Consider the following 14,018-nt stretch of genomic DNA (forward strand, 5'->3'; position numbering starts at 1 on the left):
GCCAAGACTCGCATGAATTTGAGGGAGAGACCGGCGAAATCAGCCCGCTCTGATGGAGATAAAGCAAAAGGCCAAGACGTGTACTTTGCTTTTTTCTGAGTCTCTCGCTGCCCTCGGGTTGTCAGCTGCGGGCTAAAAGAACAGAATAAAATTCAAATAAAAGAGAGAGAGAAGACTCAAACACCCAGCAGGAACGAGATACACAGAAGTAAGGAAAATATACCATTTTGGGGTTCTTCAACAATAGCGGCAGCAGTTCCTCCGAATACCAAATGCAACAGGTCTAGCTTCGGAGGAAGTCTGCAGTCAGCCAATGCGTCATGTCATGAGCGGGCCATCCTTTCGCTTGAACGACTGGGGTAATTATGCCGCCGTCGGTGCCTGGCTATACTCGACATAGATCCACCCCCTGCCCATTGCGCTGCAGATACATAAAATAAGTCCCCGTCGTTCACAGAATGGTCTTGCAGAAACACACAATAGCAGACGTAGCGACCCTCATGACGGTGGCACGATTGAAACAAGCCATTGCTGGGGTATTTCTCCGAGCTAATCAAAGAGGAGTCAATTGAAAGAAAGGACGAAAGCTATTTTTATCATTAGCTGGTGACGATCCTTGCTCGACTCTTGCGCGATGTAGCACCGCCCCCAGCCTTACAGAAAGGTGGCCTGTATATCTAAGCGGTTTTGGGGCTAGTCAGCATGCTAATCACCCCATCGTAAGATGAATTGGGTTGGATTAGCGGCCGTCTGAGCCGTGCACTGCTTCCGATTGCCGCACGTTGCAAAAATAGTACAGATGATTACTGTAAACATGTAGTAAGGGACCGATGCTGTTCCTGAATTTCCAGTATCGTTATATCCCTTCAAGATTGTTTCGTGGCTGCTGCAAGATGTCTTCAGCTTGAGCTGCTCAGTACACACAGGAGACAGGGATTAGATAATGGCGTATTTGCCCAGTCAGCAAAGGGCAGCCTAGTGTTTCGCGCCGTACTGCATATGGCATCGACTACGGCGGGAACATTTCAATTGACACAGTCATGAAAGACGATACCGGAAGGATTGCCCTTTCTTTTGCTGCCGCAGGTATGAAATATGTGATAACTCTACTTGGTGGATCGGCCGTCAACCCAGGCCAGGGCATCTGCGGCCCAGCCTCATTCCTCCTCCCCACCGTGACTGCCTGCCAGTCACTTGCAGTACAGTTGGCCCCATCCCGTTTCTGCCTGTTGCTGCCTGCTGCGCCTTGGCTTTGGGGTTACTTGTAGGCTGATAAATGGGAAAGCTGATCCTCCTTACAAAAATTTTGTTCCGTTTGACTTTATTTTCTTTGATCCTCCTCCAGAGTCACCCACTTTGATACGTCCCCTGGTGGCCACTGCCAAGTGTACAGTCCTGACCTACCTGCCAACTGCTGTCACTCTGAGACCACGACTTGTAGATACATCTGGAGTATCTTCCTAATCCAACAAAAGATATCAACACACACGCCCTTTGTCAATACCGGAACACAACATGCTCTCCATCATTGCCATCGCAGTGCGCGGTCTGTTGGTAGGACCTCCCCGACCATGTCATGAAAATTCGACTTGAGAGAACGATGCTAACGCTCGACTGAATATAGCTGCTTTCCGCGGCTGTAGTGCTTGGACTATCTGTCACCAATGCCAAACACCAGGTCGTCGGCAACCCACCGCCCGAGACATCGTTCGGCAGCTTCACCGGCGCCTTTGGAGTCCTGGTCTCCTTGATCGGCCTAGCTGCCTTATTCATTGACAAAATTCCCGCGTTCTTCGTCATGGCTGCTGATGCCTTGGCTTCCATCTTTTTCGTGGCGGGTGGCATTGTAAGTCTACACTACCCATCCCTTTTGCATTTGTAGTAGTCGGCGTGGAGACTAACCACGGTATAACAGGCCTTGACTCTCGCATTGAAGGGTGTAGACAGCTGCACCGGCAACGGCGATATTGGCGACTTCCAGCGCTTTAACAACAAACTGCTCAACGGCGGCTGCGCGAGTGTCGGAAAGAACGTCTACTGTGGCGTTGAGGCTGATAAATTCCAAAGTCAGTTGACTAGTAGATGCCAGCGTGTCCAGGCCGACTACGTCTTCGAGTATATTGGCTTCATCTGTGGGGTCGCCATGATCGCCCTTGGCTGGGTTTTGCACAAGAGAGGTGGCATTGGCACACGCAGCTACGTCTAGGAGTCGGACCCTGCCGCGAATGAGGAAGGAAGAAAAGAGTGGTATGACGTCGAGCGCGTGAGAATTCATGATCAAGGAGTAATGGGGAAAGGAGTCTGGATGTTGGGTCTAGGGAAAGCTCTACTTCAGCCCTTCTTGGTATTGGCCTTTGATAGATACCCAATTCAAGCAATCGTTTATTGCAATTAAACCTTCATGCAGGTTGAAAGGAACTCGCTAGTATGATGACAGCAATCGAACGGTCATACCGACTAAATAAAGCGCAAAAGGTCCTAGCGTGAGGGGCAGACTGTTTTTTGTTCTTCTTCATATACGCCTGTAGGCCGTTGTTCTCTCCAGAATTTATCACTGAATTTGCACTAACTACATCAGATTTTGAAGTTCAGATCTTGCGTTGCTTAACAAGTATAGTCAGTCATAGATTGCTGAGTGATCGTGAGAGGCGTAACAAAGCCGAATATGGTCAGAGACGCAGGGCAAGGACAAAGGAGTGACTATATTAATTCCCTAAACAGAAGGATTCGAAAAGAGAGTGATGAATGATCGTGGTCAAGACAGCCATAGCACACAGGGTAAAATTCATGAATGCCCACCTGATTCTGTGAGGAAATGCAATATCCCTATCTTTGTGAGTCTTTTGTTTCTGCCCAGGATCCTTGGTATGAATCGAGAAAAGAAGAGAAGAAAAAAAAAGAAAAGAAGAAGAAAGTAGATGCAAAAGCCCTGACGCCCCTTGTTCCGAACTTATGAATAGGGAATCCTCAATTTGTGTCGATGCCCCGAGCCACATGCCACTGAATGGGCTTTCGGTAATATATTGCACTCTCAAGCCTTACTCGGGACGGATCATCGTACGACGACCCCAGAAAGCTATTCATGTGGCCCTCGAGAAACCCTTGGTTGGAGGGGTGTGCATGTCTGATATATCTATCACCCAACTTCTTCGTGACTACTGGTACCTCAGGATCCTTGCTGTATTTCATTGCTCAGGTCAGCTTCACGGTAGAGTAAGACTGCAAAGGGGGGCGGGCTAAATACAAGTGTGGTCCAGGCAGAAGAAGGCCCGCGGACTGTCTTTGTTTTTCGTTTGGTTTGGCTTGCAGAACCTTGAAGGTCTGGAGATCCTCGTCCGATTCCCCGTTGCCCTCGATTTCAAGACACAGAATTGCAGCTGGGGAGCTGATTTCGCAGATCATCTGTCTCAGGGGCATGGTCGGCTGTACGGTGAAGACGAAGGTCTCGGGGTCTATCTTGAGAAGCCCCTCGTGGCTGTTCGGACTGCCATCCAGGACGGTGAAGTTGCCTTGGCCGTGGTTATTTCCGAGCTCGCCGACATCGTTCTCCAAGACTTGGATGTCGTCCTCTCGGTAGCCAATATCTTGTACGTATAGATCGAGTGGCTTGCCGTCGTTTTGGTGTTTCAAGAGCTGGGCAACTGTCTGAGCCGCCAGGTGCTGGAAGTAGGGGCGGAGGTAATAATATCCGAAATAGACTTCCTTCTTCATCTTTTTTGCTTCCTCATGTGCCTCCCTCAGCTCCTCGAGGGTATGGTAAGGGGGCGGGCTGAGCGACCCCAAGCCAATGCACACTAGTTTGTTAATTGTTGTACTACCCAGGTTCGCGGACAATGCCTCGAAAGATTCCTTCAGTGCTTTGTGTTGGGGATGTTCTTCCCAGAGCGAACATGCCCATTGGTATGTTCTCAAGATTTCCTGCCGGGTTGCCAGATCAAGTAGTCTTTCTTTGCTGTTTTCAGGAAGAGGCGGCTTGAACCAAGATCCCGTCCTGTAGCCGTCCTTGTCCGATACAAGCTTTTCCACGTCCTTCTGCCTGGCGATCATCTCCTCGTCATCGTCTGGAAAACCACGTTTGTATAGATCACGCAGCATATATCCCGTGAGCCGCCCGCTGTGGCCCCATTTTAAATCCCTGAGTTCCCTGTATGGACTCACATGGTTAATCCCAGATTCGGGTATTGTTTTGTATAAATGTTCAGAGCGAGGGCTTTCAAGATGGTCCGGTCTTACTTACTCAAATGGGAATACATATCCATCAGGAGGGGGGCCTGGATACTTTTCGAGCCACCCAGTGAGCAGTGAATAATCAAGCTCGAAGGGGTTGATCTCGGGGTGGAAACTATCAGCTAAGTAGCCGACTAGTGGTAATGGGTTGAGTGCATCCAGCCTCGGGACGATTATCTGAGCTCTCTCTTGTTTGGTCTTATTCTCGAGCTCCTCCTCGGTCAGTGGCTTGAAACGGAAAAGGACATGATCCCGAAGCCATCTCGGGTCCTTGTCTCGTATGGTAGCCAGGAAAGTCCTGGTTCGATGCATTTTCGAAGTGTTTAATGGTTTGTAGAGTTCTATTCTCTGGATTGAACATGATGACACAGATACTTATAGCCAGCTCTGTCTACGTGAGGCGGAGAGTACCTTTGTTTGAATCATGTATGAGGGAAGGGGGGTTGGCTTTCTGTTCATCCGAGGGCAAACTTACTGGATTCGGTGAAATTTTACCAAACCCATGGTTTGCAGATAGAATGTTGCAGGAAAACTAGATATCAGACCAAGTTTCTAGATGCATTCCAGCAAAATCCTTGACATTACAACCGAGGAATGTTGAGAATGCAGTTCCAGCTATCGGCAATTTTGAGGTGATGACAACTCATAGGTCAGCAACACCTAGTACAGCTAAACCTCTTTTGCCTGCTTTACAACCAACCCTTTGCCTCGATTCAGGGGGAATTCGAGTATTTGGTGTATTCATTCCGAGCTCTGAATGCGGCATACGAAGGCCAGAAGAGGTAATCTCCAACACTGAAGTTGTTTGTAGGGAACAAACCCCTGTCAAGAGCGTTGTTGGTGTCATTATGAGCTCGGTGGAATGCCATGTTGACCTTGAACAGGTATCAAAAGACATAAGCGGACGCAATCTCCCTTTTGGTATTTGACTCCTGACTCAATGGTGCCCTCTGTTACTTACCCCTATTTGATGAAAGGCATACACTCCGCGTTGAGCTTTGTGGTTTGCAATTTCTGCTATATTGAGAACTCCCAATTCTACCCGATGGTGGCTTTCACCACGTTGTCATAATGAGCTATCTATACACGGCCTTCACCAATTCCCGCTTCCGAGATTGATACCGGCGGGCCTTCGAGGCGCCAACTACTCGAACCGCCATATGTTGGCTCTAGCAGTAAATTTCATTTCACTTACTGCCGGCACTTGTCTCGATGTGTAAGTGGTCAGGGGTGTGAGAAATGTTGTTCACTAATCATGATGCTAGTCAATGGGCCGGCAAACCCCGGATACTTGGGCAAACAGTCAAATTCGAATAGCTATTCGAAGTGTTCTCTGCTGACCAGGAAGATTGACACTACACTCGACATAGTCTACCGTTCTGCGTCGGCAGCCCTTCCCCTTCTGTACGGAGCTCCCACCCCTCGCTGCCCACTCCCGTCGTAGCATAGAAGACGCCCGTGGGATCCCACTTTTGCTTGATCTGCAAGAGCCTCGGGTACTGCTCCCCATAGAAGCTCGTCTGCCAATCGGGCTCCATGACATTAGCCTCGTTCAGGTACGAACCCCCGCCGTCCTCGCCGCCCTCGCCCGCGGGCGCCACGTCGCGCCAGGGCCCCATCATGGCGTCGATCTCCTCGCCAGCCTGCGCGAGCTGGGCCGCGGTCGCCCCGGCGGGGATGTCGGCGCCCGTGATGAGGAACGCGACGACGGACCGCCAGGCGGAGCTCACGCCGTTGTCGACGCCCAGCCGGTTCCGCGGGGCCTGGTGGTAGCCGATGATGCGGTGCCCGCCGGCCATGTGCTGCGCGATGGCGGCCCAGGTCGCGTTGAACCGGGCCGGGTCCGCGAAGTTGGCGCGCGGGAAGAGGCGGTTGCTCGGCAGGGAGTTGGTGCCGCCCACGACGGAGGCGCCGACCTCGGTCTGCATGCTCCAGTTGTCGAGGTAGGCCGGCAGGAAGGCGTCGTAGGCCGTCGTGTTGGGCGTGATGTCGATGCCCAGCGCGGCCCACTGGTCGAACAGCGGCTGGGCGAGGCGCTGGAAGGAGGCCAGGGTGTGGTTGGGGGCGAAGAAGGGCTGCATCTGGAACGTGTAGGTGCCGTTGGCAAAGACGATGGCGAAGTAGGAGTAGGTGCCCGCGTCGGTGAAGGGGATGAAGTATTCCAGGTAGGCCTGGATCCCGGCGAAGAAGGTCTCGTTGGAGAGCGTGGGCGACGTGTTGAAATCGAACGTGGACATGACACTATAGATCTTGGGATGGACTCTAGAGCGTTCTGTCAGTTCTAACGAAGTCCTGGGAGAGTCCCAGAATATGTGTGTTGTTGATATGACTTACCGAACAATGACAGAGGTCACGACGCCGTACGTACTGCCCCCTCCGCCCTGCAATGCCCAGTACAGGTCGGGATTGGACGTCTCGCTTGCCGTCACAAATTCTCCGTCGGCAGTCACGACCTCAAAGGCCAGGGCCTGGTCCGCGGCCATGCCATAGAGCCCGGAAAGGGGCGTGTGGCCACCCCCCGCAACATAGCCGCCCGCGAAGCCGACGCTTTCGCAAATGCCGCCCAGGGCACTGACGCCGTACCGGTGGGCCGCCTCGTAGACCTCGCGGACCGTGACGCCGGCGCCGACCTTGAGGGCCGTGCCGCGGTAGCTCCCGCCGTCGCTCTGGTAGTCCGGGAGAAACTCGATGTCCTTCAGGTTGTGCATCCAGACGCTCAGGGCGCCGGCGCCGTTGGACTTGCCCAGGTAGCAGTGGCCTGTGTTCTTGATGACGAACCGCAGGTTCTTACGGCGCGCAAAGGTCAGCGCGGCCTGGATGTGGCCGACGGTGCTGACGTTGACGGCGTAGACGGGGTATCCTCCCAGGCTGCAGATGCCGTCCGGGTCGTCGGACGGGAGACAGGACCTCCCTTGCCAGACTGGCCACATGGTCGATGTTGGATCCGCCTCACTGGTGATACAGGGTCAGTATCAGTCCATACCCAAAGCACAATCAGAAAGAGGGTCAGACTTACTGGAAATAGGGGTTGGAGAAATTGACCCTAATCACGTCGCACTGCTCCTTGTTGTAAACACCCCAATCCTTGTAGCAGGGTGCGGCAACGGGGACTGTCTGTATGAGCGCGCCATTCAGAAGGTCATTGAGGTCAGACCAGTCGCTCTCCGACGGCCACGAGCTATCCCCGGGGAAAGTCCTGCACTCGCCGGCTTGTAGTCGCGGCCCAGAGTCCAAAGCAATCGAGTCTTGGACAAGCTGGTGTTTCTCGTACTCAAACCACGGTGCCCCGGCGACCGAGTCCGCGGTCACACGCGTGATAGCGGCACCACTCCGCTTCCCCAGATCTACTCGCCGCGCATCCACCAGCGAAAGCACGAGGGAGAAGGCAACAGCCTTGACGATACGAGTATGCATATTGGGCAACACTAGCAAACAGTATCTATCTGATGGGACAGCAAACACGAAACTTGGACCCAACACGGGAAATCAACTCCAGCTCTTTATATCACTTTGATCTGTCTCGGGAGTTGCTTCCCCGCAAGGCCATATGCCGTATATAGTGCTGGCTGGGCGCCCATCCCGGCCAGAGTATCCCGTGCCTATACGGATGGTGCATAAGCGGGGTCACACAGAGTATGCTTGCGAGTGCCGTCGATTATAGAGTGTGACGAGTATGCAGTCATACACACGAGCCAATGGGAGGCAGAGGCTGACCTGGGGGTGGTGGGATTCCGCTTACACCTATACCAAAGTATGGCCCTCAAGCCCGAATCCTGCATGAAACGGAGGTAAGTGTTGTCCACAACACTGGTCATATTTCTTTTATCTGTTTCGCGGTTTCAAATAAGGGACAGTATGCAGACTATACTCGCGGATCTCGGCACTATACGACAATGAGAAAAGGAAGGCACTATATCGGCAATTTGCTGTAGGATTGGCATGCAGGAAAAGGAAAGAACGCCAGCTCACCCCGCATCCGGGAATGGATGGACTGTAGATCTTGGGGCTGTCGAGCTTCGCGATATTCGGTTAAACAGATCTTGGCACATATTGGATCGGCCTCGACCAACTACTGCTTATTGCATCGAGACCAATCAGAAGACAGCGCGGTTTCTGTAACGGAGTTTCGTGTTGGACGAATGACAGTCGCATATTCTAGTGATCAGTACAGCTATGCCTGCTACCACCGTGTTTTCCTCTAAGGTTTGATTTCCCCCTTAATCCTGCCTCGCAGGGTCGAGCGAGACCTTGTTCTGCGTGATCTCGTCGATCTCGGCCAGCACCTCGGGCGTCAGCTGGTCGAGGATCCGGAGGGCCTGGACGTTCTCGACGATCTGCTGGGGCCGGCTGGCGCCGGTGATGACGGCCGACACGTTGGGGTTCTTGAGGCACCAGGCGAGGGCGAGCTGGCTCTGGGTGACGCCCAGCTTGTCGGCGACGGCCTTGAGCCGGCGCACCTTGGCGATGTTGCCGCGCCAGTCCTCGCCGCCGTACTGCGAGCGCATGAACTCGGCGAAGCGGTCCTGGCTGGCGCCGAAGCGCGAGTCGGCGGGCGGCGCGTCGGCGGCCTCGTTGTACTTGCCGCTCAGCAGGCCCATCTTGATGGGGCTGAAGGTGGTGAGGCCCAGGCCGAGGCGCGGGTACAGCCGCTGGAACTCGCCCTCGACCTTCTGGCGGTCCAGCATGTTGTAGAGCGGCTGCTCGACGACGGGGCCGATCAGCTTCAGGTCCCGCGCGATGCCCGCCGCCTCCTGGATCTCGTCGGCGCTCCACTCGGACGTGCCCCAGTAGAAGGCCATGCCCCGCTCGATGACGTGGTTGAAGGCCCGCACCGTCTCCTCCATCGGCGTCAGCCGGTCCGGCCGGTGCGCGTACACGATGTCGACGTACTCGAGTTGCAGCCGGTCCAGCGAGGCCCGGAGGCCCTCGACGATGTGCTTGCGCGAGAGTCCGTGGTTGTTGATGAGGATCTCGCCGTTGACGGCGCCCCAGTTGATCTACATAGCTCTGCGAGTCAGTCGGATGGTCAAATCAAGTGCTTCCTTCTCTCCCCTCTTCTTGAAGCTTCCATAATGGCGCGAGTGAGAAAAGGGAGGTGCGGTCTCTGCTGACCTTCGTGCTGATGACCAGATCGCTGCGTTTCCATCCGTATTTCTGGATGGCCTTGCCCATGGCGATCTCTGACTTGCCGGCAGTGTAGCTAGCATAAAATCGTAAGCTCCCTACCCCTAGGACTCAGGCCAAACGGCAACTATCAAGGGCAGCGACGGGCTCACTTCTCAGCGGTATCGAAGAAGTTGACACCAAGGTCATAAGCCTGCTTCATGCATTCAAACGTCTTCTCTGTTATCACCCAGTTAGAGAGTCTTGACAAAGTGTGCCCCTAGCAGCATGGTGGCCAACTTACCATCGCCAACGTGGCCGCCATATGTGAGCCAGCCACCGAGGCCGATAGCCGAGACATGGAGTCCCGAGTGGCCTAAGCGGCGGTATACCATACCGGTCTTTCGAGGTTCTTCCCACGCCATTTTTAGGTTGAAATGCTGATTATATATAAGGTTGAGTGGTTTCGTGATTTCTTCCAACACAAAAGGAGGGATGAGGTCTACTCCGAATATACTGCGTGCAAAACCCCAATTCTCCAATCTCCCGGAGCAAATCTCGGAGACGAAATCACGACATCGAACATGAGATGCGGGGTGCGGGGAACCAACCAGGGACGGGTAACTCCTTGGAGAGCGAACATGGATTTCATTCTCATCTCATATAAAAGTATGCATTGCATGCGTCAAGGTCCCATGTTCAAATATCTTGGGATGGGTTGCATTCTCGTAAATCTCCAGGTCGAACTCGACCTTGTGTACAGAGCTTTGTTCTGGAGAAACCTCCGAGTTGACTTTGGTCAGATGCTCAAAATCAAGACGGGGTGGAGTCGCTACGATGAGCTCATCGCTCCAATGCCCCAAGTTCATGAGACTTATGGATGGGATCTTGGTATAAATCACAGCTGATGAGGTTATTACGAACACTACACAGCCCAGCCCGAGTTCAACGGTTTTCTTGAGAATGAAGACTACGAAAAGAGCCTACTTTGATCTCGGTACCAAGAGCCTGCTGCTAGTGGGTGGATGTGGGTCATGATCCGATCCCACATGCACACATTCACTAGTAGTAGTTAAGAATTGCGGACAAGTTGGCATATTTGCGTGCTAGCCACATGGCACGCGGCCGTGCAGCTACTATTGATTCATACCTAGTATATCCCTCGCCATGCGCCTGAACCGATTCCGACTCGCGAGGCTGTCTTCACATGCCTTCATGGTGTGGGCAGCCAAGCCTCGCGATTGGTGTGTTGTCTCCTTCCCTTGATTCCGGGGAAGCCGAACGGATTTTGAATCTGGAATCTGGAATCTATGAATCTTGACCTGCATTCAATTCATGTCGTTCTTGTGGTAAGCTCCGTTCCCCATGTGGACTGGGCCGGGTTGCTGATGCGTCACGGTTGAGCAAGGCTTGCCAAGAGTGGATGTTGGGCGTTCATCGCAAAATGCCACGCCCTCTGGACCCTTATTGTCAGTAGTCCCGCCAGGGGGCCCCTGGAAAAGACGTTGCGCCGGAGCTGGTCCTTGCTTTGCGGTTCTCGGCTGAAACCGAAAGGGCCGACCGTATGGGCAACTTCCGTATCGTCTTAGCTGTGGGCTCGCGAGTTCGCGAGATTCTGTGTGAGAGTCGTCATGGTACAGCGGCACTATAAATCAAGAATTGGCCGTTAGGTAGTCGTCGTCAGTCGACTCCACTCTATAAACACTGTGGTGGTCCACTACCAGTGCTATGTCCGACATGCTATACCTACAAGCCTGCTCTCTGCTGGTGCCCGATTTGGGCTGACATGAGGGCTTACTTGAAGTGAAATTTTTCTTCTGCGAACCGACCACACTCAAGACGGCGGTGGCTCGGTCCAGACATGCTGTGGTATAATGCCTTCCATACTAGTCTGGCACTGATCGAAGAGCACGCGATCCAACGGCGAAGGAGTTCGCATTAGCGGCGTGCTGAAGTCCAGTGGGGCCCACGACATCTGTTGGTTCTGCTGTTCTATTGAATGGTAATTGGGCGACGCCGTGCCTGACGGCGTTCGAAGAAAACTCGAATTGGCGAGGATGTCTTCGAGATCAGCCCACGCCGAAGGTAGTATAGCCGGCCCGCTTGGAGACCCCGCGGAGACCAATTGTACGTCGTCGTCCGTAACGTCTTCGACGATGCGCGGGCCTGGGAGGACAGGGGGCAGCTCTAGCGGCGTGGAGGCCATTTTGAAGTAAAGTGAGGCAAGCAACGCCTTGTTCCCGCCGCGCGAGGACGAAAGGAGGCTCTGCAAGCCCTGGAGGACCTCCTCGGGACGGTCAACCGAAGAGGTCGCCAACGCTTGGTCGTTGACGGCGGCGTCGATCACGGCCGTCGCGATGTCGTAGGTTTTGGCCTCGATGGTCGGGCCATGGGCTTCGAGCGCGGCTTGGGGCAGCTTTGAGACAAACTCCAGGAACTCCCTCCCGACCAGGACCGGGTTGATGGTTAAGGTGGCTCCCAGCTTTGCTGCCGCCCGCCAAAGCACTGCGCGCATCCACTGCCGGGTGACGAAGATGTCGGCCTTTTGGATGTCGTTGCTTGGCTCGTAATCCGCCGCACTGTCCTGGAGCCGGGTTTGCAGTATATCCAGGCAATCCCGGGCGGTGGCCGTCATGTTGGATAGATCCGAGTCGGAATTCTGCAGGATCTCGAAGACACCGGATTGGTCAAAGACCCAGAATAGATTGACAAGTTTCAGGAAGGCGGGCAAAACATTGTTCCTATCGTGGCTCCCCGGGACCGGAAAACCAACGTTCGGTTTCAGTAGTACTGGCAACTTGTGTAGCATGGCTACACCTCTTTCGGTGACAAAAAGAAGCCACAGTACCCGTCTGCGCATCTCCTGCTCCGATTCCTGAAGTCCGGCGTAGGATGCTTCTCTATCCAGCCTCAAGATTTGGGCTAGCGTGAGGGCCTGCCTCAGGTAGATCAGGGATTTCCCTCCACCGGGCGATTGATTCTCATGATAGATGTGCAAGAAGAACGAAATGCGTAGCCCGTTCAGATCCAGAGAGTCACAGTGCTCCAGACTGGAAGGAGGCACGTCGTCTGGCGAGATAGCCTCTCCTTGCAACTGGGCTACAGTGGCCAAGCGGATGGCCGTTGCCAGCAAAATATAGGAGGCCGCATGCACAGAGACTAGCCCATTGCGGATCTCTTCGACATTGATGATAGGCCAGATCGGATAGAGGCGCAGCTGATAGACGTCGAGAGCTTGAAGTAGTGAGCTTATGTCACTTCCGTAACCCGGCTTTGGTTTCGCCTCTGCACAACCAGGGGCCGGGGCTGGCTGGAACGCCGGTTCTGTTGACCGGTCCTGGATGGAAGTGTCCTCTTGGCTGCTGCTGTCAACTTGTGTCTCTGAAATCTTCTTGATGGTCTTGGCACGCAGACTACGTGGACCCCGTGTTGCTTGCAGCTTCTTGAACGTGCAGGCGATGCCAGAGGCCGTGCAACCATTGCACGGCGAGGTCTCCGAACATTTGATCTTGCGAATCTTACACGCATCACCTAGAGAGAGAGGCTCGGACGTTAGACTGCATGATCACAAGAAAGACAGGGACTGATGAAAGATGCAGCAGTGAATGTGGTGCGCAATGTAAAACGCTACCCACCCTTCATCCGCCAACACACACGAACACCTAACATCCTCGGCAAACCAGCGACACGATGCGTAAGTATCAATCAATGGGGCCAATCAAGGGTGCTTACAGGCGCGCTTCACCAAATTCGACCTTGTCGATTTCATTTCTTTCGGCTTGGTGCCTCCACGAACTGACGTGAGGACATTGTTTTTCTTGTATTCAGTTTGACACCATACCATCACTGCGCAGCTATCATGGAGAGAAAGGAAAGAAAATCAGAGAAGTGGTCACGATGCTCACCACTCACCCACGTTTGGTCTCTTCTCTCATGGGATTGGCACAATGCGGGGGTCGATCGCGCAATCCTCAAGCAAGCAGATTGGTTGACCCCTGCAACGCCGAGGTTTCTCGTTCCTCATGACGGACGGTACTCCGCACGACTCTGGAATATTCCGCTCAGCATTCGGGTGCAAGGCAGAGTATGCAATTGTCATGACTTCTCGAAAAATCGAGACGCAGATTACCTACTCTTCAGTGCATCTTATCAGATGATACTAATAGAAGCGAGCCAACTTGAAGAAAGCCGCTGACTGAACCCCCGGCATATCAAAACCCAAGGGAGTAATGATTTGCAATGTCGCATGCCCGGGCTTTCTTCTCTGACACAGACGCCAAGGTCGACTACCCCGGGTCTAAGAGCATTGAAGACTTCGACCTCCGGGTGCATCGTGTGTGCGTACCTTGCAGAATCCTGGTATGGTGCCCGGTCGGAAGGGCGCAACGAGGTGTCAAGTGAAACTATCGCAAACCTTTCCCGGTGGCCGTCGACTTCTGGCCGTCGGAAGTGTTTGCTTGGACCCAACTGTACAGCAAGTACTACGATATTTCCTGGCGGGCACATGTCGATCTGCGAACTCGAGCGGATCTAGTACGTGTGGTCAATTAGAGTTTCCTATAAAACTTGATTTCCCCTCCGGTTGAGGACCCAGCAGTCCTCTGTACTATTGACGACTAGGTAGCTCTTCCCTGGCCGTCCCCTGTTATCGTATGCAATCGTATGCTGCGGGCGGCCACGATGCCGTT

At 53.7% G+C, this 14,018-nt stretch overlaps 6 protein-coding genes across 6 annotated transcripts; 2 read left to right on the top strand and 4 right to left on the bottom strand.

Annotated features, from left to right (window-relative positions):
• Positions 1-1,515: 1,515 nt before the first annotated feature.
• On the top strand, positions 1,516-2,206 carry PG985_000714 (Non-classical export protein; the record flags this gene model as incomplete). The annotated part of the gene is made up of 3 exons (XM_066820483.1): positions 1,516-1,554; positions 1,625-1,846; positions 1,916-2,206. The coding sequence occupies 3 exons, from the start codon at positions 1,516-1,518 to the stop codon at positions 2,204-2,206; spliced, it is 552 nt and encodes a 183-aa protein (XP_066691362.1).
• Positions 2,207-3,192: 986 nt separating this feature from the next.
• PG985_000715 (uncharacterized protein) lies at positions 3,193-4,539 on the bottom strand (the record flags this gene model as incomplete). The annotated part of the gene is made up of 2 exons (XM_066820484.1): positions 3,193-4,114; positions 4,238-4,539. The coding sequence occupies 2 exons, from the start codon at positions 4,537-4,539 to the stop codon at positions 3,193-3,195; spliced, it is 1,224 nt and encodes a 407-aa protein (XP_066691363.1).
• A 1,043-nt stretch (positions 4,540-5,582) lies between these two features.
• On the bottom strand, positions 5,583-7,641 carry PG985_000716 (uncharacterized protein; the record flags this gene model as incomplete). The annotated part of the gene is made up of 3 exons (XM_066820485.1): positions 5,583-6,519; positions 6,562-7,179; positions 7,244-7,641. 3 exons carry the CDS (start codon positions 7,639-7,641, stop codon positions 5,583-5,585), a joined length of 1,953 nt encoding a protein of 650 aa, XP_066691364.1.
• Positions 7,642-8,444: 803 nt separating this feature from the next.
• PG985_000717 (potassium channel beta subunit protein) lies at positions 8,445-9,755 on the bottom strand (the record flags this gene model as incomplete). The annotated part of the gene is made up of 4 exons (XM_066820486.1): positions 8,445-9,224; positions 9,340-9,427; positions 9,504-9,570; positions 9,635-9,755. 4 exons carry the CDS (start codon positions 9,753-9,755, stop codon positions 8,445-8,447), a joined length of 1,056 nt encoding a protein of 351 aa, XP_066691365.1.
• A 288-nt stretch (positions 9,756-10,043) lies between these two features.
• PG985_000718 (uncharacterized protein) lies at positions 10,044-10,322 on the top strand (the record flags this gene model as incomplete). The annotated part of the gene is made up of 2 exons (XM_066820487.1): positions 10,044-10,221; positions 10,264-10,322. 2 exons carry the CDS (start codon positions 10,044-10,046, stop codon positions 10,320-10,322), a joined length of 237 nt encoding a protein of 78 aa, XP_066691366.1.
• Positions 10,323-11,164: 842 nt separating this feature from the next.
• Positions 11,165-13,099, bottom strand: PG985_000719 (uncharacterized protein; the record flags this gene model as incomplete). The annotated part of the gene is made up of 2 exons (XM_066820488.1): positions 11,165-12,861; positions 13,063-13,099. The coding sequence occupies 2 exons, from the start codon at positions 13,097-13,099 to the stop codon at positions 11,165-11,167; spliced, it is 1,734 nt and encodes a 577-aa protein (XP_066691367.1).
• Between the last annotated feature and the right edge of the window lie 919 nt (positions 13,100-14,018).

This window comes from Apiospora marii, assembly GCF_038362585.1.
Source record: "Apiospora marii strain CBS 49790 chromosome Unknown utg000001l_segment0_segment0, whole genome shotgun sequence".
NCBI classification, from domain to species: Eukaryota; Fungi; Ascomycota; class Sordariomycetes; order Amphisphaeriales; family Apiosporaceae; genus Apiospora; species Apiospora marii.